Below are 26,074 nucleotides of genomic sequence, written 5' to 3' on the forward strand. Positions count from 1 at the left end.
ACAGGACAATGACCCAAAACACACCAGCAAATACACCTCTGAATGGCTGAAGAAAAACAAAATGAAGACTTTGGAGTGGCCTAGTCAAAGTCCTGACCTGAATCCAATTGAGATGCTATGGCATGACCTTAAAAAGGCAGTTCATGCTAGAAAACCCTCAAATAAAGCTGAATTACAACAATTCTGCAAAGATGAGTGGGCCAAAATTCCTCCACAGCGCTGTAAAAGACTCATTGCAAGTGATCGCAAACGCTTGATTGCAGTTATTGCTGCTAAGGGTGGCCCAACCAGTTATTAGGATCGGGGGCAATTACTTTTTCACACAAGGCAATGTAGGTTTGGATTTTTTTTCTCCCTAAATAATAAAAACCATCATTTAAAAACTGCATTTTGTGTTTACTTGTGTTATATTTGACTAATGGTTAAATGTGTTTGATGATCAGAAACATTTTGTGTGACAAACATGCAAAAGAATAAGAAATCAGGAAGGGGGCAAATAGTTTTTCACACCACTGTATAATACTGTGATCCCTGTGGACTGGCAAGCATAATTAGCCATGTGCCCAGCTACAATTTCAATACAAATCTTAAATTATACCTCCCCTCCCTAATCCTGAGTAAGAATGAGACCCCATTAAATAACAGATTTATTACTATTTACAAGACATTTCTTTGATCTTGATGGAAGATAAAAGAGCACCTACTCAGAGTCCCAACTTCAAACAACAGAATGTGCCAGTCCCACTCTGTCAGTTTGTGACATGCCCAAAATGTGCCCAAAAATTGGAACAATGTGAGCACAATGATTTTGTTTATGTTTAAATCTCAACTCTTATTTCTACCTTTTTTAATATTTGTTGTATTTTCTTTGCTGTATTTGTTCCATTTGTGTCTTTTGCTGTTCGAGGTATAGTACAGCAGTGGTTTGCATTAGTGTCTCACAGCTCAAATGACATTTCTGGAAAAAAAAACGGTCCAGCATATTTGGAAAACACTTCCACAGGCCTCATTGCACAATTATAATCCACTCAGAACTAGTTCAGTTTGGCAAAGTTATTGAAAGTTACTTTACAAAACCCATGATGAAGCGAACTAATAATCAAAAGGGTGTGTCTTTTCAAACTGAGGCCTTTAACACTAGAAAAATAACCTAACAAATGTTCTTTGCTCTGAAGAGTTTCACAATTATATCATCAGTGCAGGTTCAACCAATATGTTGAGACCTTTCTGTAATACCCTTAAATCTAACCCTAGACAATAGCCATACTTAATGCTTCTACTTTTTAGTCCTTAAGATAATCGACTCCTGGTATATCTAGCAATAATTAGATATGTACATTTAGATATATTTACTGAATTATTTTTTTTGTATGACATAGGACACACAAAAAGTTAGGAAAAAGTGTCAAATGTCATTTCTTAAATGAGTAAAAATGACAAAACATACTAACTAATAAGCAGTGGATATTTTATCTTAATTTTCACCAATTAGTGTACACATCTGTGCACAGCTTTCTGTAATGGATCTTTTTCCACTTTCCTATTCCCTACTCATACCTATTCAATCCTTGAATCAGCTAATGGATAAAATGTTTTCTAATTACAAATGACCAAATAAAGAATCACAAAATAAGAGTTACTGAGACTGATAGTAGTTCAAACACCACAAAGAGATGAGGGGGGAACAAAGAATCAATAGGCTGTGGATATAATATCAGAAAAAGCGCCATCTTTTAATTATAAATCATGGCACCACATTTCCAGCACCTATGAACTGTCAGCTATACTGAAGCAAGTAATCACCTCAAGATGAAAGCTTTCTCCTTATTATGAAAATTAATTATTTTTTTGAATAGGCAAAGGATCACCACAGTGATCAAAATAGCAGACACGATGGTCGTGATACTATCTATATGCACAATAACTATAGTCCTTTTCTTTACTTCAGGAAATTAACACTGAATTCCTGGGTCACTGAAATATATGAACAAAAATATAGCTCATATTTCAGAACAATTACTCCTGTGAATACAATTCTGTGCATGAATAGAAAAAAGCCATAACAATACTGTATATTAATATTAAGATCTACAAAAAAAAATTGAGATTATATACACTATTGGTACCATGTGTGCTGAAAACAAACCAGATTAAAGTCTCTCAGATCTTCATTTTTAAAGTGAGCCCAAGACAAAATACAGTAATCACAATTAAGCTGGCAGTGATATAACTGTATTTAGTTCAGCTTACTCTGGCACATACTAGTTGTCAAGAAATACTACTATTTATAATCAATTCAGAAACACAAACCTCTGATAATTCAAGTATTTTAGAACATTCATTAGTGTATTTGACATTGGTATGTTTCATTTTGCTTTACCAATTACTTATAATCGGTAAACTGAACTGAAATGCAATGTTTAACTACTATAATGCACAAAAGTACAGAAGTGGCAAAAGAGAGCTTTCCGCAAAAACTCCCCATAGACAACTTCTCTGGGAATTCTGCTTTCCACACACATAATAAAGATCTGCATAGTCCACTGATTGACAACTCTTAACTGGCCCTGCAACATTAAATGTCTGTATTACTGAGCATGGTCATTGAAAAACTGCGGTTCAGGCTTTGTCACTTCCTTGCACACAATGCCAGCATTATGTGACCATGTAATGATATAGGAAAGTTTACCAAAAAAATAAAATTACAATACATTCACTATCCTCTCCTCAAGTATAGCACTAAGTTTTAAACCACTTTTTTCAAGGTGACCTGAGAGATGTGTGAATTAAACATTAAAAGATAACTTTTGTTCTTGCTAAAACATCCAGCACAAGCCAACCTAAAAAAAAACCAAGAGAAATACATATGGCAACTTCCCATTAAAAGTACTAAAATTGATACATTTATGTAAACGATCTTTCCACTAAGCAAGTCAAAAGTCATATACAATGAAGGATTTTTCTAAATCCTTTAACGCTTTCCCTTTTTGTATCCCTCATTCAAGTTCTCTTGTTCTCCAACTACTACAAAATGAAAATTCCCTCCCTACATAGCCCACTTATTGTGAATGAGTTTTTTTCCTGTGCTTATGTAAATGCATCTTTTCTCTCCTAGTGTTTTAATGTTTAAATATTAAAAAGTCAAGTACTATGTGGTATTTGAAAGCTAAAAATACACAAAATTTTAAAAACCTCACACAGATTTCACAATACAAATGGAAATTTATAATGTCCACAAGAGACATCTTAGTAAATATTACATGAAGAGCAATGTTTAAAGAAAATTTTACAATTAAAACAAATCATCCAACAACAGACTGTTTAATGGAGCATGCAAGAAAAACGCAAGATATAGCTAAAGTAACTGTACCTAATGTTTTGATCTTCTTCGTCACTTTGCAACAGGTCATCATTCAGCTCTTCATCTGACAAATCAGACTGATTCTGGATGGAGAAAACACAGAAAAATTTATAGTACATAGTGCTTGCTGGGAGGTATGACCAAAATTCTCTATCGCAGTATTTTTCAAAATTATACCGGTTTCACTGTATTTTTTTCCCATGCATGATGTTAACCACATTTTCCACTGCAATTACTGCAGTAGGCTGGCTAAGAATAACCTATTCCACTGTCATGAGAATTGAACATTGTACAAAAAAAACATTTTAATGTGCACACAAGTATTAATGCAGGTCTGTATGGCCCCATAAAGTGATAGTTTTCAAGGGGGTGGCACTAATGAAGAGAAGGAATCACATTGCATGACAGTTGTAGTGAAAATATAGAACCTTTGTATTGAACAAATTTTGCAAACAACAAACAAAAATTTTGACAACACATTTTCAACCATCCAAAGAGGCATTTATACTTAGTAAAATATCCAGAGGTGCTTGTCAAAAGTTGTAGTGCACTGAACATGTCTTAGAAAAGGAATAGTAAATATTTTTTGTAAACCAACTACACTTTCTGTTAATGTTAACAATCTCTGGCCACTGAAACGTGACATTACACAATATTCATCAAATAAAAATAAAATAAAACAAATGCAACTTGGTGATGACATCTTTACCAACTGAACCATCATTAAGGCAAATTGCATTAATATGGACCTTGCTTCAAGCTAAGCTATATACATAAATAATAAAACTGCAACTTGCATTTATAATGCTATTTGTGGTATAGCCCTACGGAATCGTATTAGGGCCACAGTGAAGAAAAAAAAAACTATATGTCAAGAATAAAGTCAACATGTTGACTTTACTCTCCACATTTCCACTTTAATCTCGACGCTTATGTCGAGATTAAAGTTGACATTTCCACTTTATTCTGTTTATTTTGTCATTAAAATAGAATGTCATCAACTAAACTTCATTCTAAAATCAATGTTTAATTTACTAGATTTTCTCAAACCCCGTCATAAGTTAATGTAGCACATTAAATGCTTTGTGTTAAGTGTTCCCCAACACAGTTTTTAATCGCTACACACTTCTTAAATTGACTTCCTCTACACTAAGAGGAGGTGCAGGCAGAGATCGCCGCACAGAATCCATTCACTTCATGATATTCTTGCTCTCTGAAAATTTAGAATGCTAAGATAAACACTTGATATCATTTTCAGGATTAAATGCATTAAACAGGTATTAAACATGCACAGTAGTGTGGCGGTAGTGCTACTCCCTAGCAGTAAGGGGTCCCCAGGTGTACGTTCAGTGTAGAGAACTTTATGGAAGGTGTGATGAGGCTCCAAAAAACTGGATTTATGAATGGGTATCGCACAGGTTTAACTTAAATATTGTGTAAATGTTGGGTTCGTGATCTGGTGGTCAGAGATGCGAACACAGAATTCAATGGATGTTCTTCTGAGCAGGCTTTCTTTATTGCATGCGTGCGGTTTGTGTCGGACTTACCAAACCCCCAGCACCTATCTTTCCTTTTTTTTTTCTCCACATAGCCAATCACCACATGATAAACGTCTTTGTGAAATTAAAACTAGTTATAAACTTGGACCACGGAGTGTTCAGAACTTTAAAAAAAAATCTTTGTTGTACATGTTTAATTATGCCATTCATTCAGGGATGCGCCCATCCCAGCAAGCATTGTGTGTGAGGCAGGAGCAAATCCTGAACGGGTGCCAGCACATCACAGGGTGAATACAAGCAATTCATACAACACTAGCAGGGTCAATATAGCATAACAAAACCCCACATCCTACATGACTCTGAAAGGAAACTGAGGCACGCTGAGTAAGCCCACCAGAAAAACATGCAGATTCAAAGCAGGGAACAGCCGGGACCCCTTTGCTGTGAGGCATCAGTGCAACCTCCACGCCACCATGCCCTCACATGAATAATACATGCTTTAATGCATTTCATCATGAAAATTATATCAAGTACTTATCTTAGCATTCTAAGTGTTCAGGGAGCAGGAATATCATGAAATTAATGTATTCTGTGTGCTGCCTGTGCCTCCTCTTAATGCAAGAGGAAGTCAGTTTAAGAACCACGTAGCAATGAACATGGCTCGGGGAACAATTAACACAAAGCATTTAATGTGCTACATAACTTGACAGGGTTTGAGAATATCTACTAAATTAAATATTCATTTTAAGATGAAGTTTAGTTTACAATGTTCTATTTAATGACAAATTATGAGAATAAAGTCAACATATTGACTTTAATGTAGACATAAACGGCGAGAATAAAGTAGAAATGCCGAGAATAAAGTCAACATGATGGCTTTATTCTCGTCATCAGCGTCAAGATTAAAGTGGAAATGTCGAGAATAAAGTCAACATGTCGTCACACTATTACACAGTACTCAGGTACATTACACAGTATTGAAAAAAATAAGTACAACTTGGCTTGCAGTATTATCCAGTAGTACAGAAACAGTACTCACACATTTGAACATAAATGGTCCACATCCAACCTTTTAAATCCAAAGTATCTCCAGACAACAGACAGGACTCCTTTTATCAGCAAAAGTTCTTCTATATCATCATGATCAACTTTATCGTCTGCTACAGCTTCAGTTTCGGAATGTTCTCTGTCCATTTACACCGCGCAATACCGCATCTACTCCATTGCATGCCTGTTTAGCGGTGTAGCAGTGAAAAAGAGCCCCCGCGCAAGACTTCTACTAATGCATGTACAGTGGAACCTTGGGTCACGAGCGTCTCGGACCACGTACAAATCGGGTTATGACCAAAAAGTCCACCAAACTTTTGCATCTGTTCACAACCACACACTCGGGTGACGAACAAGCCAGTTTCCCTTCCAGTTCGTGCGCACTGATAATTTCCGCACGTGATCAGTCTCTCCCTGTGCATCGAGAGAGAGAGAAAGAGAGAGAGAGAGAGAGGGAGGGAGGGAGGGAGGGAGGGCTGGCCGCGTAAGGCCGAGAAGGCAGATAAAGAATGCACCGGGCTTGTTTATAAAGAGATTGATTCGAGCATTGTTTTAACCTCATATTTAATGATGACTTTTTTCTACTGGATTTTAACCTCCACTTTACTTCTGTTTACAGCGATCGGTTCATAGCGTGCATTGTTGCAATGTTACTTTTCTTGTTTGTTTATTAATTTACGGATTTTTCAAATGTTCATGTTTTTCCCTGTGCTTAAAACCCATTAAAAAAAAGTGTTTACAGCGAGCAGTTCATAAGGCTATAGCGTGAATTTTTGCAATGCCACTTTTCTCTTTTCAAGGTTTTCTCGGTGTTATTCAATGTTTTTACATTTAGTTTACTACTAGCAAAATACCCGCGCTTCGCAGCGGAGATGTAGTGTGTTAAAGAAGTTATGAAAAAGAAAAGGAAACATTTTAAAAATAACGTAACATGATTGTCAATGTAATTGTTTTGTCACTGATATGAGTGTTGCTGTCATATATACATATATATATACATATATATACACATATATATATACATATACATATATATACATATATATATATATACATATACATATACATATATATATATACATATATACATATATATATATATATATATATATGCATATATATATACATATATATACACATATATATATATATATATATATACACATATACATATATATATATACACATATATATATATATATACACACACATACATATATATATATATATATATATATACACACACACATATATATACACACACACATATATATATATATATATATATATAGCAAAATACCAAGCTCAAGCCAGCAGCAAAGTACTGCATTAAAATTTTTATTAAGAAGAAAATTAAACCTTTTTAAACTGAGAGAAAATATGCCAATAATTACTTGTTAAGGATCTCTTTGTATACCATGTTGTCAGTTCGGCCCTCCGGTTGTAACATGACCAAGCTGTGCGCTGAGCTTACTCTTGAGCATGCAACTTACAGTTGGCCATGTGAATAGTAATCTTGTCTCAAATCTGTCAGCTTGGATTGCTGCTGTCATAATCGGTTTGAGTTTCATGGTTTGTTTCAATTACGACAGTATTTGCAGGATTTGTTATGTTGAAGTGACATTCGGCATCTGTCAAGCATTGTAAGCACACAACCGGTTTCATCGATAAAATCACATCCAGCTTTTGGGAGTTTAAACATTCATAAACATCAAAGTGTCCACTACTGAAATCGTCACCTGTGAGTCTAAGATGTTTGAGAGGCACTGGTGGTTGTCGAAAAGTGTACAATATTTGGCATTTTCGGTACACTTGAAAGCGAAAACCGAACAATTCAGAGGCAGCATTCAACTCACATGCAGAACCATAGGTGAAGGGCTTAAGCATTTCACTCTTCTAGTGCTCCTGTGTAGTATCATTATTATTATGTAACAAAGAGAATGGAAAAGGTAGGTGCCATCTTCGGGCATGGAAACCACTCGGTAAGTGACAGTTCTTTGATCGATGGTGATCACCTCAATAGACATGGTAATGGGGGTTGTAACGATAAAGGAAATGGGTACCTGAACAATGTAAAGTAAGTCTAAAATACCTACACAATAACTATAATTGCAATAAACAAACAATAAAACAGCAGAGAAGCCGTGGATTAAACAAAAAGGCTGTAGTTATCAGTAGGGAGACGTGAATCCCGTGGCGAAGCAAGGAAGGGACTGTAGAGACCAGAGCGACGGACAGCCTTATATAAGCAGGCATCCAACAACGTGGGAGGCGTTGGGATGGTGGACCCAACGCCACCTCACATGGTGACCGAGCTGCAGGCTATGGACGTACAGTGGAACCTCGGTTTGCGAGCATAATTCATTCCGGAAACGTGCTCGCAATCCAAAGCACTCGTATATCAAAGCGAATTTCCCCATAAGAAATAATGGAAACTCAGATGATTCATTCCACAACCCAAAACTATTCATATAAAAATGATTAATACAAAATATAAAGTAAAATACATAATACAAATTAACCTGCACTTTACCTTTATAAAGAATCATGGCTGGTGTGAGTTTCTAAACTCATGTGGGATTCCACCCAACGGGACAACACACGGAAGAGCGTCCCAAAGCAATCGCAGTCTCCCAGCGCTGTAGCAGTTCGCCGTATAAGCGCATCCAAAAAGATCGCAGACATGCTATAAGCGCCTGTCGTCAATGGGTCATACAAGGAACATTATAAAGATCCCGGTACAATAAATAACAGCGCTGTTGCGGCCTCAAGCTGAATAAAGCTGGTGTTAAAGTACTGAGACTCAGCTTCGTGTTTTGGGGAGTAAGATGGGGACTCGCACTTCACAGCGCACACACACACACAGTCACAATGCTGTAGTAAACAGATGTGACTATATGAGTGGGGCACACAGACTCAGACGGAGAATAGGAGACGATTGCCAAAGAGAGAGAGAGAGAGAGAGACCGCTGGGCGGGTGAGCGAGATAGATAAGGAGAGAGAGAGAGAGAGACGCGCTGGGCGAGCAAGCGAGATAAGGAGAGAGAGAGAGAGGCGCGCTGGGCGAGCGAGATGAGAGAGAGAGAGAGAGACGCTGGCGCGAGATGAGAGAGAGAGAGAGACGCGCTGGGCGAGCGAGATGAGAGAGAGAGAGAGACGCTCTGGGCGAGAGAGAGAGAGAGAGATGCGCTGGGCGAGCGAGCGAGATAAGAAGAAAGAGAAGAACCATCAGCTCAGTTGTGATCACATAACGCTCAGCAGACAAAGTGTATCCATACTACTCGTATTGCAAGACATCGCTCGTTTATCAAGTCAAAATTTATTAAAAAATTTTGCTCGTCTTGCAAAACACTCGTAAACCAAGTTACGTGTAAACCGAGGTTCCACTGTATATATGTACGTAAGTTAGTGTTGGGAACCCGTGTACCAAGTTTCTTGAAGATGTGCCCATAGGTAACAAAGACTGTTGGAAAGTTCAATATGGCAGCCGACAGTGGCGTCATACCACCGAAATAAGTACGTACATCGGTTTTGGTTAGCGCAGGGAAGCCACCTACCAAATTTCGTGAAGATGGGGTCAGCCTTCAACTTACACGGGAAGTTGGAAAATTGGTTACATTGGAAAGTTCAATATGGCGGCCGAAAGTGGCGTCATACCATCGAAATAAGTAAGTACATCGGTTTCGGTTAGCGCAGGGAAGCCGCCTACCAAATTTCGTGAAGATGTGGCCATAAATAAGAAAGTTCAACATGGCGGACATTGTCGACCGTTACCTGTAGAATTTCGAAATGAAACCTGCTTAACTTTTGTAAGTAAGCTGTCAGGAATAAGCCTGCCAAATTTCAGCTTTCTACCTACATGGGAAGTTGGAGAATTAGTGATGAGTGAGTGAGTGAGTGAGTGAGTGAGTCAGTCAGTCAGTCAGTCAGTGAGGGCTTTGCCTTTTATTAGTATAGATTACGCTGTGCATTCTATGGTATAATTAACTATTTTTGTGCTTAGAAATCTTTAAAAAATATATTTACATACAGTTAGTACGGTCTGAAATGAATTAATTGTATTTACATACAATCCTACGGGGGAAATTATTTCAAGGTTCCAATGTGCGGTGTAGCAGTGAAAAAGGTCCCCCTTAAACAGTTTCCCGCTGCGCCACATTCTGAACGTTGTTTATGCAATTTAAACCGGCGTTGCGGTATAAGAAAAATCCATATCATAACAAAAATAAAAAACGGTTTTCTGTATGAACCGGTAAACCACCCAGCACTAATAGTACATAAAATAAATCTATATGAAAATAAGTATAAGTCATCTAAAAGATCATATGCATAGGTAATAAACACTTAATACTCCAAATAAACCATTACTTGATTACAAAGTGAATAAAAATATACTGTCATCACAAACACCACCATTTTCAAATTTCTTTCCAACACTATTTCTCAGAATGAATGACTCATGAGTTGAGCCACGCCATTTCACTACAACATTAATGAGATGCATTTTTGCATCACAAATAATTTTCACATTAGAGTGTAAAAGCTTTCTCATTACAAAAACAAATTCATTCTCTGAAGCACCTTTATAGCAATGTGCGTGAAGTCGATGGATCCAATTGCATTTGGAAAATTGGACATTGCTGCGAATTACACTTTGATGTTTGTCCATTCAACCACAGTATAAGGATGATAAGCAGATAATACCTTCCCATACAGCTAGCATAGTGGGACTTACTGATGACTGAGAAATACTTGATTGATCAGCCAGTTCACACTGAAAACCTCTTGTGGCTAAAAACCCAATTAAGAGGACAGAACTTGCAAAGGAATAGGTAGAGCACAATTCCTCAAAGTCTGCCTTTGCAATACTAGCCCCAGTTCAGCACATAGCTCCAACAGGACAGCTCTTAGAAATCTGAATCGACTTAGAAGCCAGTAATCATTATACGACAAGAAATTAGTATGATCTCTAAATACGCACATTCTTCTAATTCTTCCATTTGCAATGTCTTCTCACAACACTAAAGCAGCCGAAGAAGTTATAACAGTTTGGCCATTCCACCATTATATTGTTACAGATTGATTACAATCAAGTTCCTTAAATTTGTAAACGATGTGCAATTAAATTTGGTGTATTTGATAAAACCTGTTATGGATACAAATCTAAAAAATAAAGGGAAACCACACAGAAACAGCAGAACTGATTTGATGTTGGATTAGTTTTAGTACAGCTCAATGTGAGCATGGAAATTGGCGTACTTGCCCCATTTTCATACACAAGGCCCCTAAACATTAAGTGCCACAAGACCAGGGGCCTCATGCATAACGCCATGCGTAAAATTCACACTATAACATGACGTAAGCACAAAAGTGGAAATGTGCTTACAAACAAAAAAATCCAGATGCATAAATCTGTGCGAACGGCAGTTTCCACGTTCTTCCGCTACATAAATTCTAGTCAGCGTGAAAATTTACGTACATGCACGCGCCTGCTTCCCCACCCCAACTCCTCCCAGAATTAAGCCACTTTGAATATGCAAATCAATATGAATAGCCCTTAAGCTCAGTGTTCTGTGAAAAGGCAATGGCAAAAGCACGAGGGAAAATAGAATTTCAGTGAATACAAAGTGGAGGCAAGGAAAAACTTACTATTTGTTGGTTTAAAAAGTGGTATAAACAACAAAAGGAAGTTGATAGAGTGACATAGCGTGTCGGAGAAACTCAAAAGCTCAAGTTCACAAAGTCGCACAATAAAAAAAGAAGTTGTCAGATATCAAAGTCGCCGTGAAAAGGCGATTCATAGTCTACCGTCTTAGTGTCATATGAAAGCTTTATAGGGTACAGAGAAAAAAAAAAGGCACACAGTGGGGAAAAAAAGCAAGAAATGTCAACTTTAATCTCGAAATTTCCACTTTAATCACGTAATTTATTTTGACATTAAAGTAGAATATCATAACCTTCATCTTAAAATCGTTTAATTTGCTAGTTTCTCAAATCCCATCGTAACTAAAGTAGTACGTTAAATGCTTTGTTTTGTATTTGATCTTCTATGTGCTCTGTGTGTGTGAATCACAATGTGCTTCCAGGCTTTCTCTTCCTCCAACAGGACACAGAATCCATTACATTCGTAATATTACAGCTCTCTGAATAATTAAAATACTGATAATTATACATATAATTTTCCTGATGATAGGAGTTAAAGCATGTTATTAAACATGGGAACACGATGGTGCAATGATTGTTCATGTCTCACAGAAGATGCTTGCTGCGCCATGCGTGACCATCGATGAAATACTTTATTGTAGCAGTACTGTCTCTTTCAAACGTACTAACCTACAATTCCTGTCCTTACTTTTCTTTCTCCAAATACCCAATCGCCAAACAATCAGCTCTGTAACAGACGTTATGCCATCTGTAAGCTTAGAACACCGATTCTTAAAAACTTTTAAGGAACATTGAAAAATCTTCGTAGCATGTGTTTAATTATTCTATCTATCTATCCTTCTAGTGTTCCAGCAAGAATACAGCTTGAGGCAGGAACAATCCATGAACGGAGTGCCAGCACCTCGCTAGTGTTGCGGCACAGTGTCCTCATAAGTTTAATCATTAACAATATAGATTATTTAAATGAAGTTAACGTTTTATCTGTATAATGTAATAAACAAATTTTGCTGCATTTCATCATAAAAATGATATCGTCATCATATGTAAATACACGTTTTATAAAGTGACTCAGGAATGTGCAATATTATATCTGTATCACAAGTTTACAGTGAGGTAATTGTACTTATAAGTACAAACAGTTCTACAAGGAGCACTTGACGGACTGATTGAGTGTGTTTAGAGTTCTTGGGATGAAACTGTTTCTGAACCGCAATGTCAGTACAGGAAAGGCTCTGAAGCATTTGCCGTATGACAGCAGTTCAACAGACAGCATGGCTGAGGCAGCGTGTGCTTGATGCTGTATACCGATAATTCTCTTTCTGATCAGCTGCTGTACAGCTGTGAATCTCCACTCAGATACAGTTATATAAATACTAAATAAATATAAACAAAGATGATCCGATGTGGCAACCCCTTACGGGAGCAGCTAAAAGAAGAAGGTGCACTGAGAGTAACAACGTTAAAGCAGCTATTGTATTTAAAATAGTTTGATCATTCTGTGGACCATTATATTGTTATAGGTTAATTACAATCAGATGCATTAAACTAATAAAAAATATGCGGTTAATTTCAGTGTATTTATAAAGCCGCGTCAGGGATGTGGATCTAAAAACAGAAAGGGTAACCACACAGGAACAGTAGCACTGCTTTGACGCTAGGTGCCGCCAGTCTGCAAAAACGAGTGCAGAACTTGCGTATGCCAGGGTATGAGCTACCGTGGAAATGTGCATGGCTTTACGCCAAGTTTAGGTTTTATACATCACAATTTGAAAGTGGAAACATTCTTAAGCAACATTTTTGTGCATTTGCACCATTTATACATGAGGCCCCAGGTCAGTTATATTGGAAATATTGTCATGGCTTTGTTCAAATATGTACACAACCTAGAAATTTATTGGGAAGGAGTTCCTAAAGGAGGATTATTATTTTGCTCATTTATTCTACCTAAAAATATTCAGAAAATATTCACAGCAGGTATAATTCAAGACAAAACTGACATGGCAGTTGTTTGCCAAGAACACTTAGTGACATGTTTTGTGAAGCTGTCTGTATGTCCAAGTCACAAATGACCACTTGAGATTTCTTTCCCCATAATTTTACAGATGATGCATTAAAATTAATGAATTTAATTTTCCTTAACTTGTATATTTACTAGGGCTAAACAAACACTTTTGTGCTTGGTTGCAAAAGGAGTATTATACGGTACTGAATTTAAAATAAAAGCAATTCTGGTTTATACCATATGACAAAAATCTCATGTAACAAACAGAGAACATCAGCCCTCGTGAAAATAGTTTTTTTTTTTTTTTTTGTTTTGTTTTATAAACAATACTGTAGTATTCAGGGTAAAAGCAACAAATGTCTCTCACCCAACATATGTTGAAAATTCAGCACAAAAACTGAAATAGGGAATTGCACCAAGCCTGTTTTCCGTTTAGTGTTGCCCTCTCTTACATAGTCCAGTAATATTGGTCAAAAGATGCTCATTTGAAGGACCAAATAAAAAAAAAATAAAGTAAAACAAAATAAACACCACAGTAAGAACATATTTGCTAAAACCGGAAAGTGTAGGATATCCTTTACTTGTAATTAATTAAAAATAATTACAAATGCAAGCAAAACATCTTCATTACCTTTTTACTAGATAGCCAGTCATCATCAAGTAATTCATATTCAAGATCACTGCAAACAGAAAAAAAAATTAAATATTCATAAATTATTCAACTATGGATAAAGGTTTAAAGTAAACACAAGCAAAAATGTAACAAACAACACAGCTGCAATTTTGACAGGTTTCAATAAACGCAATCACGGCAACTATTAAAAGACAGTAGCAACTGGAAGGAAGTAACCTTTCACCTAGCACAAACAACATACTGTAAACTCAGCTATTCATGGATTTGAAAATATGACAAATGAAAATGTATGTTTTACCTATATATTTTGATTTTCTGAGTTGCTTTAAGCTTCAACTTTCATATATTTTATTTATCTCTACAGGTGTAACTGAGATTTCTAGGTTCACCCAAGTTAGCCATTTGCACCCCCACCCAAAATTCTGGGGGTAGTGGTGGAGCAATGGTTACATACAGGTATTAAGATGTATGATATCACTTCACTTCTTTGCATAAGAAAAGTAAGGTTTGTGTTTTGAGAAAGAAGGGACAATGTACAATAAATTAAAAGCATTATTAAAATTATCTTCACATTCCCACATGCCATTATGGTGCTCTGAAAATGAAATCCAAAGCGATTTTTTGGATTTGAGAGGTCTGCTGTTCAAACCCTGATAGTTACTTTTCTGTTTATTGCTTTTTCAGAAAGCCTATACAGCTATCTAAATCAAGAAAAAAAAAGGTCTGTGTTAGTTACAAACGTGTTATTAAGGCCTAAACAGAGTAGCTAAGCCAAAAACACATAAATACATTTTTGTCAATTTCAAGGGCTGCTTTGAACATGCTTGGTTATCTGAAGAAAGTGTTTTAATTTTGTCACATACTATACCAATTAATGTACCAGAATGCAAAGTTTGAGCCTGCTCGGTGATTAAATTCTTGAGCTGTGGACTTGTGAAATTTAATGAAAAAAATTAGGCTGGAAAAAAATAGACACCACTCCAGTCGGTAAACTGGCTATATATCTCGGAAAGTATTCACCTTATCTCTAAAAAAAAATGTATAGTCTCCTGACTAACATGGGAGTACCTGGTAATATTTTTGAGTCCAAAGGGCATGGGCCATTGGTTGGTTTGACAGGGGTGCGGAAATCCAACGCCCGACTTGTCCAACACGGGTAAATTGACTGTCGGGCAAGCGTGTTTTTCTGGTTTCAGTTGTTCGCGGACAAGTGCAATTTTCTGAAGAAAAAATAATTATATGTGCTGTACATGGCACATTTTTACCACTACTTTCAAATATTAAACATTTGGGTACGTACTTCGTGCGGAAACAGTCTACTTGGGCATGTTCTTCATGTCTCAAATTGGTATTCAATATTGTTTACAAAATGACGGCTGATTTTTTACTTACATAAGTATTTTACGTTACACACTTGGAGATGCGGTCATTTTTTCATGCCCACATTACAATGTAATTTGATGATTTTTCATTATAATCGATAACTTTTATGTATTATTGATAAAATTCATTTTTTCTACATAAAAATTAGGTCATTTCACCTACAATGCAATTGTTTTCTCCACATAAAGCTTGTTAGGCAGTTAATCTTTCCTGAAATCTGCGATTTCTCATAGGTTGTGATATATTGAGGAGTTAAGAAATTTATTGCGGGACATCAATTTTGATGAGCTGTCTATAGATCGTTTTTGATTAGAGAATTTTTCATATAAAACAAGTTGGTTTCGCGATGTCAGTTTATTAAAAATAAAGAAGAAAACATTCTAACGGTTTTCAAATGTTATGAACTATCAATAAAAATCTTCACTTAGACGCGATTATTTTTTTCCCCGACAACATCGATAATATTTACTTCTTTGGAAATGTACCATCTTGCGGAATTTTGAATACGTCATTAGGAATTACCTGTGTAACCCATAATGCACTGCGGTAAGCACATTGTTCTCGCTATATGCGTGTTGCCGAAACTGAAACAAGTAGCATCGCAGATGAGAAATGGATCATTGCTTGCTTAAAACTGGCACAACAGGCCATGAAAAACCTACGGGAGCGTATTGCCACGGTGAAAAATACGGACACAGTGAAGAAAAAAAAAAAATGTAAATGTTGAGATTAAAGTCGACATTTTCACTTTATTGTCGTGGTTTATTTTATCAGTAGAATGTCGCAAACTAAATTTCATCTTAAAATGAATGTTTCATTTACTAGATTTTCTCAAACCCTGTCATAAGTTAATGTAGCACATTAAATGCTTTATATTAAGTGTTCCCCTACCCAGTTGTTTATCTCTGCGCACTTCTTACACGGATTTCCTCTTGCACTGAGGAAGCGCCGGCAGCAATCGCCGCACATTGACTTATTGATATTCCTACTCAATGAACATTTAGAATACTAAGATAAATACTTGATATCTTTTTCACGATGAAATGCATTAAAGCATGTATTAGACATGGCTGGCGGGGGGCACGGTGGTGTGGCTGTAGTGCTGCTCCGTTGCATTAAGGGGTCTTCAGGTCTACGTTCAGTGTAGAGAAGTTTATGGCAGGTGTGACGAGGCTCCAAAAACTGGATATTTGAATAGGTATCACACAGGTTTAACTGAAATATTGTGTAAATGTTGGGTTTGTGATTTGGAGGTCGGAGACACGAACGCAGAATTCAATGGGTGTTTTTCTGAGCAGGCTTTCTTTACTGCATGTTTGCTGTGTTTATCTTACGTACTAAACCCTCAGTTCCTATCCTTTGTCTTTCTCCATATAACCAATTACCACACGATAAACGTCTTTGTGTAATTAAAACTAGTTATAAACCTAGACCTCAGAGTTTTCAGAACTTTAAAAAAAATTTGTTATACATGTTTAATTATGCCATCCATTCAGAGGTCTAAGCTTATAACTAGTTTTCATTTCACAAATACGTTTATCGTGTGGCTATGTGCAGAAAGAAAAAGGATAGGAACTGAGGGTTTAGCACGTTAGATAGAGACAGGAGTCTAAAAGTAAGAAAAAAGTTGGTTCAATTGAAAAAGCGTTTTCTAAGGTTGAACGCTCGGAGGTTGAGCGTTATGCTAGGCTGTTCAATACTGCTTCTTTAGAAGAGCAGTTGTGGAATTCTGGCTGTCACCTGGCAACAGGCACATCACTCATAAAAAACCTGAAAAGTCGTCAGCATCTACTTCTGCAGGACCATCAGTCCAGGAACCAAGCAGTTCAGCTCAAGTAGAAATGAACAGCATTCAGCCCATGCTGTCTGAGATAGTAAAGATTCTTGGGGGAGAAGATGTTGCAAGACAAAAGCTGAAGAACATGGGAGAAAATGAATCAGGATAGTGTTCTGTTATGTAACTGTAATATATGAAAAAAGAACTAGTGTAGCTATAATGAAGGCATTGTTTATTAGCCAGTTAAAATAAGGGAATCTTTCATATAATGTTCTAGAGCAAGGTGGCAAAATACTACTCCCTGTTTGTTAATTTCAGGTAACTAAAAAACTTGATAAATCAAATGAAAATAAAAAAGAACAGAATACAAAATTTAAAAAACTACATACTGTATGGAAGCTATATATACTTGTCCCTATAAAAACATTCAATAAGCACACGTGACCTAAAATTTATAAAAGAAAAAATTTAATGTGCAGCCTTTGTTCACATGTTTACAGACATACCAGACTGAAGCAGTCATTAAACTAAATGATAATTTGGAATAAGGGAAACACCAAAGTCAGAAAATTCTGTTGCTGTTACACAGAACTAATATTGCCTGCCTCAGCAAAAAAAAATTTTTACATTTTAGCATTCCCAAAGGTTAAAGCAGTGGTTTCCAATCCCAGTGCTGGATGGCCCTTGTGGCTGCACAGTTTTGCTCTGACCAGTTTGAACTGTCAGTCCTTTTATTTCTAATTGCTGTCACTCAATTGGCAATCATGAAAGTAAAAACATATGGATAATTACATTTTGATCTATCTTGTTTATTCACAATGTTGGTTCACTAATATGAACACATCAGAACTTTACACACAAATTTCTTAGTTTACTAATTTGGAAAAATGTAGACTTTAAAATGATATAACTTGATCTCCAAGTTAAGATTTTAAAAATCCAAAGAGAACACCATTAGAAAAATATTAAACATACTTTACATATTTTATAAACTAAAACTCCAAACAGACATCAGAATTTACTAACATTGTGACAAACTATGGATGTTTTTAAATTATTATTTTTTTAATTCTAAAAGTCTATCAATATATTATGTTGCAACTTGACTAATTAGTAAGAAACCTTTTCTTGCGACATCCCTTTTCCCCACATATTCAATGTTACTTTTACTATTTTTGAAGGCTAACTGCAATACTTTAAAAAAATACGAATAACATTTAAAGTGCATTATTGGTAAAGAAACATTGCACTTTATTATGTTGTAATTTATATACACAGCATAAAAATTCTTTCACAAGAAATATTCAGAGTAAGAATTGTCTGCCATTTGTTTTGAGATGTTGAAGGAATATTGGGTGAAGTATGATGAAATGATGGCCAGATAAATTAAAATAAACAAAAGGTAGAAAGGAGACTGTGTTAAAAGAGTTAGTTACTTTTTTGGTGTTCGTAAAGCCATGAAATACTTATGACTCATTGCTTAAAACATGCATGTGAAAATCCTAGCTGATCTGACACAAGTAATATTTGTTGAGCAAAGAATACAATTTTAAAACTTTAATTTTGTACTTTTGCCCAAACATCTTGTTAAAAAAATAACAGAAATAAAAATATATTAACAACTCAATTAACGAAATAATTCTTGGTTGTAGCCTTAGTCATTAACCTCCTTGGCGTGACTCTTAGGCTTGGAATTCTATGTAAATATGGGTATTCCTGAGTTCTACTTGAGTTAATCTGGTTTGATTAGACATGGAACTTTAAGCCTAAACAACCTGGATTAGATATGGAGTGTTAAGCTCGAACAAATCTCATGTCCTGCTGCCATTTTTGAATGAAATAATATTATAATACATAAATAAATCATACATTTTTTTACATGTTCTACCACTTTATGATAACTCATTAACATTCATGACTGGAGCAAAGCCTTCAACAAAAATAATGGCGTGCAAACAAAAAGATGCAAAGCCAGTTTTAGAACAAATTGAAAATGAACCATTAGTTGAATTAAGTGATAGTGATGACATTGTGGACTGGTCATCAGATATCATCAAGGATAGTGAAAATAATGTATACAGCACTGTAAAATCAAACCATCATGATATTCTCAGTGAATTTGGTAACCTGAAGGTTCAACACAGTGCAAGCAGCTTCGTGGCAAAAAGGCAAAATGACTGCGATCAAGTAGAAGGACAAGAAAGAGGTTAGCCCCGTAAGCACTATTCACAATGCAGCAACTGTCGATGCTTGTGACAAGGGAAATGTGGAAGAGGCGCATTGATTGTGGTGATGAGGCAATGACATTCTACCCTTACATGCACTAACAGAAATATATAATAAGTGCACAAAGAAACACCCTTCTACTGTCCCAAATGCAACATCAGGTTGTGCGTTGGTGTATTTTTCAAAACAAACCACACAAAGGACACACACTAATTCTATATCAGTACAGCAGTGTACACCAGACATATCTTTCCAACTGTATACATGCTGACATTTTGATATTTATATATATCTGTTTCACATATTTTTTTTTGTATAAAAAAATCCAATTTTTAGCTCAGTTTTCAATCAGTAAACATAAGGCTAAATTGGTTAATATTTTTCCCCCATCTATGGCTACTTTTTGGTACTGAAAGTGAGAAGATGCAATGTCACCTCACATCCTTCTTTTGTATAAACTGAGGCACTACAAGTCTGTAAGTATTTAAAAAAATGAACTGTATATACTAAATGATGGTTTATAATTCTCCTTAATTATGAGCACCAAATTATACATTTTCAGTAAATATTTCCATACACAGAAACTTTGAAAAACTCTGCTTATCAAGAAACTATTACATTAACAAAACAACACAGAGCAAAATTTTTAAGTAAAACATATTTGATATATCAGTTGTGTGAGACCAAACATGACATATTGCAGCGGGAAACAACTCACTATTGCTGAAAGAAGCTGGCTCTCAAAAAATAACATGAGGCTAAACTACACATTGCTTTTCCCCCAATTAACAATTCCTGTAAAAATATAATGTAGGTGATATCAATTGTTTAGGCACTGTGTCTCAAGTTAGCAGTTAACTAATGTGCAGACTGCATGTGAAAATGTGTTGGGTGTGGTCGCTAAATGAATGAGCATTGTTAACACTGAGCAGGTTCTTTAAAACGGTGACTTTAAAAACAATAATAAAGGGAAATCAGAAATATGTCAGTTGTTTTCCATTCACAGTAATACAATGTTGAAGTGAGTGCATGATAAAACAAATCCTTCATTTGCAGTCAAATGGCTTTAAACAAGACATTTAAAAACATTCAAATTACAGTACATTCAAATAATGAATTTAAGGAAGATAGTATCTATAGCATAATCCTGCTAAAATCACACAAACGTTACATTAATTTTTCTAAGATTAACCCTTTGGGATTAAAATGGAAAAATAGTGAAGGAAAAACCAATGTCATGGAGAGACTACAAAACAGCACCAACTAAAACACGTCTTACAAAAAGGTACAGGTTACTAAATAAGAAGCAATGCTGCTTAATATTGCTAATGCCTCCTCCATGACAAATATGACCATAATGAAGCACTTAATTTTTTCTTTATTATAATAAACAGAAGCAAACTGAAAGCAAGCAATAGCTCAAAGCTTTCTAGTTAGAACTTGTGACTGCTAGCAATTAAATGTGAACTTTCAGGTAAGAAAAAAAAATGCATTTAAGAAACAAAGTATTTCTACCTTTCAATCAGCATAGCTCAGTGTAAAAACACTAAATTACACAGATAATTAACTTATTACAGAAAAAGTTACATTATCACAGTACACTACCTATCAAAGTCTTCATCTCCAGTTCTCCTCCTTCTTGACCTCTCTGCTCCAGGTTTGTCAAACTGGTCAAATTCATCATCTGCAGAACAAAGAAATGAAAAATAATTATTACTGCATGATTTAGTTTCCCCCTGCCATATGCACAAAACTTACTTTGTGAAGTCTGGCGCATTGTAATTTGCTTTCACACTCCTTTAATGGAAAATATTTTTTCTTTAATTAAATCTTTTAAACTTTTTTAAAGCATCAAAATCTAGATGAGTAAAAGAGCATCTGAGCACTGAATGCATAGGGATGCTCTGATCAGGTTTTTTTTTTTGTCCCTTTACAGCAAGCTGCCACACAGCCAAAAGCATAGAAGTCTTACGTTCAATATTAAAAAGTTCATTTCTATAATGAACCTATGGGCCACAGGTGTTACCTGTCATTTTCTAATTGATAAAATGAAATTCTGTAGACTTATCGCTCAGTGAACACAAAAAACTACTAAAATTAATCAAACTTACTTAAAACACATACTTCAACTAATAAAATATGTATGGAACATACATATCCATATGTCATAAAAGAAAATAAAATGCTTCTCATTAATTACAAGATGTAATACTATTTCACATCTTCTGTAATTTACTTATCTGGAACAAAATTTAATTTAGAAACAGTAGTTTTTACTATTTGTCTAAAAAATATTAATTGATATTGGCAGTTAAGCAATATTTAAATATAAATACATATGATTTTTGAATCAGTAGAGCCTTTTGTGCTAAAATATAAATTTACTATATTTTTGGTTTTATTTATTTACTTTTACACAGTGTACCAGCTAGGCATTCCTACTTCAAGGGATGTTAAATATGAATTACATTTTAATGATGCAGTACTTTTTCCGTACCAATATTTATACTGCATGACACACACAAACTAGTAAACACAGAAGACCTTACAAAACACCAAAAATCAATCAATCACAGTGTCAACAGTTAACAAATGTTAAAATTGCTCAATGTGAGCTATGGTACTTTTTCCATTTTTTCAGGAGAAGCAGTCACCAAAAAGAAAAAAATCTGTATTTTCAGTGCCATTCACTGCATGTTAAGTCCTTCTTATTAAGTGTATTGTTTGGCTTCTGTTACTCACAAACAAATTATTCCATTTAATCTTTTTACTTATTTTCTGGAATGGTAAAGTTGGCATAATACCTGAGTTTTACCCAAGAACAGTAATATTTGAATTTAAGCAATAATATCTCCTCCTAGACCTTAGCATATAGGGATCATTACTACACTATATATGTGTGTGTGTGTGTGTTCCATAACATCTTTTTATGACATACCAAAATTCAGGCGGCTAAACCACTGCTAAAATTTTACACTTGATTACTCTTACCAAGGGATAGTGTTAGCAAGTGATCCTTTCACAAGGATAAGAAATATTCACAAAATATCAAATCTTATTGATCTAATTTAGAAATGTCTCTCGGTGTACACTGTGGTCAAAATATAAAGTGGATTTCATTTTTAGTTACTGGAGTGTAACTGCTTAAATTTACATGACAATTACCTGTTTAAATTACACAACTAATCATTATACCACAATTTTAAAGCTGAACAGCAGACCACTACTTTATACACTTCCAAAGAGTTCAATCACTGAAAGCTACAAAAGGGAAATGACACATCTTTGTCCGTAAATTTAATATCCAAATTTTATATTCTCTATTGCACAACATTGCTAATTCTGATTTCAACTCCAAAGCCTTGTTCCTATCTGTGCAGAAATTGCACATTATCCCCACTTGTTTTTTCTGCATTTTAGCGGTACAGAGCTAAAGCCTATGTCGAATTACAAAACTTTTCCATGTGATTTTTTAGTCTTCATTTATATAATCTTATCAGGTCAGAAGCAGGCGGTGGTGGGCTCCCAAGAAGACATCCTCTAAATGTGATATACCCAATGAATGGGACAAATGAGTCGATCCGATAAAATCATGCAGGTCTGATTATCTCTTTATTTGGAGAGGTGGACCGTGTGTGCCGAGGATCCTGCAACCAATGAATGCTCATCCTGAAATACAATGCATATAATGCAGCAACAAGGAATAATGAACATGTGTTTTGAACCTCAAAAATAGAAGTGAAGCTTGTCTTGACAGATGTGTTGTGTTGTATGTACTAAATCAAAAAAGAAGGGAAGAGGCTGAAGCTAAACTCACCACAGTTGTGAACCCTTCAGTACAGCCTAAGCTCCATCAGAAAAAAAGGGGGCTGTGGACCTCACAAACTGAATACACGCTTGTCTGTCTGGTGTCTTGTACTTTATATATCATAATGGAATAGAAATAAGAATAAAGGGCACATATTCCAGCTGAACTCGTTGCAGCTGTTAAACTTTTGAACAACACTGGCTCTGTCAGGCAGCACACAACTGGTTGTCAGAAAATGGGGCTACTTGGTAGGTAAATGGGACATGGGTTACAATTTACAGTTGCATCATGTGCCATGGTGCAACAACAACATTGACAACTGCGACCTGCAAATTGGCCAAGCCCACAACAAAATAGTCATGAACTGGCGAAAGCTAAATGGAATCCCTGTATAGGCCACGATTGTGGTTAATATTACACACCCTGCCATGGTCTTGCATGGATGGCGTGGAATACGTAGATTTTACAAAATTAAGCAATACAGCACAATATGTCATCCTCAGAGTTGCTGGAATCTGGAACAAACTGCTGGGACATGTAGTTGAAGCAGAAGCCTTGGCCACCTTTAAGAAGAATTTAGACAAGGTATTGGGACAGTTTAACTACTGGGTAAAGAAATGAGCTGGATGGGCTGAACAGTCTCCTCACATTTGTCAGGTTTCATATGCTTACTTAATAATCAGCTATTCAACAAACAAAATAAACACAATTGTAACATGCACCTGTGACTTACAAGTCTGACGGGATAAAATAACTAGTTTAACAAATAAAAAGAGGCTCTCTTGAACTTGTAATTTGTAATTGAATTTGGGTAAGAAATAGTGTTGTACCGTGTTAGCCATAGATTGATACAGGAGAAAGTAGGGTGAAATGACACCTTTTATTGGCTAACTAAATAGATTACAAATGCAAGCTTTCGATGCAGCTAAGGCCCCTTTCAGCTGTCTCTAAAGCATGCATTTGTAATCTATTTAGTTAGCCAATAAAAGGTGTCATTTCACCCTACTTTCTTTTGGGTAAGAAAGTCAAGTAAATAGACAAGTGTAACTATTTACAATATATTTGCAGTAGACTGCTTTTCCACAGAATACTGCACAGTGTAATATGCAAGTGTATTTAGCTGCATGTCTATGATGCAAAAAACGTTAAGTTTCACCAGTTGGCTAAAAGTACATTTGAAATTGTTGTAAACAAATTTTTTTTGGTGAAAGCTGTTAAAATTGATTACAGTTTCCATTTGACTTGGTTGCAGGGATAAGAGGAAAGGACATGTACAAGTGGGCGATGAATTTCCAAATGGGCAAACTACTATAGCAAAATCTCTAACCACGTTAAAACAAAGAAAAACAGTAAATATGTTACTCGTGTATAGGTACCGAAAATATAAATTTCCAAACAGGAAAACGACGATTGGTGTGATTTTACACACAGCCCAAAAGTACTGTTGCACTACGATGTGATTAAACAACTCGATTTTTACCAAGGGATAAATATGGAGGCGAAGTTTATGGCGATGTTGCAATACAAAATGCATACCCTTCTTACACGATGAAATGTATTCATTGTGATCGATGAAGAATTACTCTTTTCATTACTTCTCGATATTCTCTCCCAAACATAATAGTAAACACAATGATGTCACAATGATCTGGCCTACTCAGAAGAAAGATAACCAGTGTACACAGAAACCCCGAATCTCTACAAATGATTCCCATTGATTAAAACCGGCATCGTACTTTTAAAAATATTACGGAAAGGGTAATGTGCAATTAAGATTTACAAAGCAAATGCGAACTTTAACATTAAACGCTGCTTATATGCCATCAAACTTTTTTAAATACTACATGTCTACATATTGCAAGTCCCGAACTGTAAAGGTAGGCCTACAGCCTTCATACACTCCAACTGTTAGCACATACAACAACAGTAATAAGGCACAGAAAAACACACGCACAGCTACAGCAGGCCAAGCAGCAAGCCGGACTACCATCACCAGGTAACAGATCAATTACCTTCAACCCCGAAATATAAGTAACGTAGCATACAATATTTGCCTATTACCTTTTCCGCTCGCAGCCATTCGTGTACTGGAGGGCGTCTTAATTGCCAGATGTCATGGGGATTTTTTTGAGTTTATGCCGTTGTTAAAGAGGTAAAATTCGACGACTTGTGTGTCTTTTTTTCTTTAGCCCCCCCTTTTGCTTAAAAGATTATCGCAACATGGCCGTCTACGATGCTATGCGAGCTATGGCAGAGAAAGGACACTACAGTCTAACAAGCATGCGCACTCGCGAGTAGAACCCTTCTAGAGCCGGCGGCGACCAAGCGAGGGTTTAGATGTCAGCGCACGCTGGGCGCGTTATCGTGCGCGCGCGTGTACGTGCGCGTGACAGCAAGACGAAGGAGCACAAGTTGGAAAAAGATGCCTTTTAAATTCGTGATACTATGAAATAGGAGCGTTAGATTTTTAAGTAATTTTTTTGTTAACGAAGTAATTGTGTTAACAGAACGACCTGAACAAGGTCAAAGCTTTAAACTGGAAGTTCCTAAATAGGTTTACAATTAAATTAGACTAGACTTGTAAGACTTACATTATTATCCCGGAGCAAAATCTGCAGCAGAAACGTACACAACATGAGGCATTGTTACACAGTTAACAATAAAATTAGCAAT

The 26,074-nt window shown here is 35.9% G+C and overlaps 1 protein-coding gene across 1 annotated transcript in view; it reads right to left on the minus strand.

The window, feature by feature from the left end:
• LOC120529918 (RNA-binding protein 33-like) overlaps positions 1–25,698 on the minus strand; it is a 230,208-nt gene extending 204,510 nt beyond the window's left edge. Inside the window, exons 1-4 of the mRNA XM_039754123.1 lie at positions 25,463–25,698; positions 21,199–21,277; positions 14,205–14,253; positions 3,371–3,444 (exon numbers count right to left, since the gene is read on the minus strand). Of these exons, the coding sequence (XP_039610057.1) occupies positions 3,371–3,444; positions 14,205–14,253; positions 21,199–21,277; positions 25,463–25,481 (221 nt within the window). The 5' untranslated portion in view covers positions 25,482–25,698. The remainder of the gene's footprint in view (positions 1–3,370; positions 3,445–14,204; positions 14,254–21,198; positions 21,278–25,462) is intronic.
• Between the last annotated feature and the right edge of the window lie 376 nt (positions 25,699–26,074).

This window comes from Polypterus senegalus, chromosome 5 (genome assembly GCF_016835505.1).
Source record: "Polypterus senegalus isolate Bchr_013 chromosome 5, ASM1683550v1, whole genome shotgun sequence".
NCBI classification, from domain to species: domain Eukaryota; kingdom Metazoa; phylum Chordata; class Cladistia; order Polypteriformes; family Polypteridae; genus Polypterus; species Polypterus senegalus.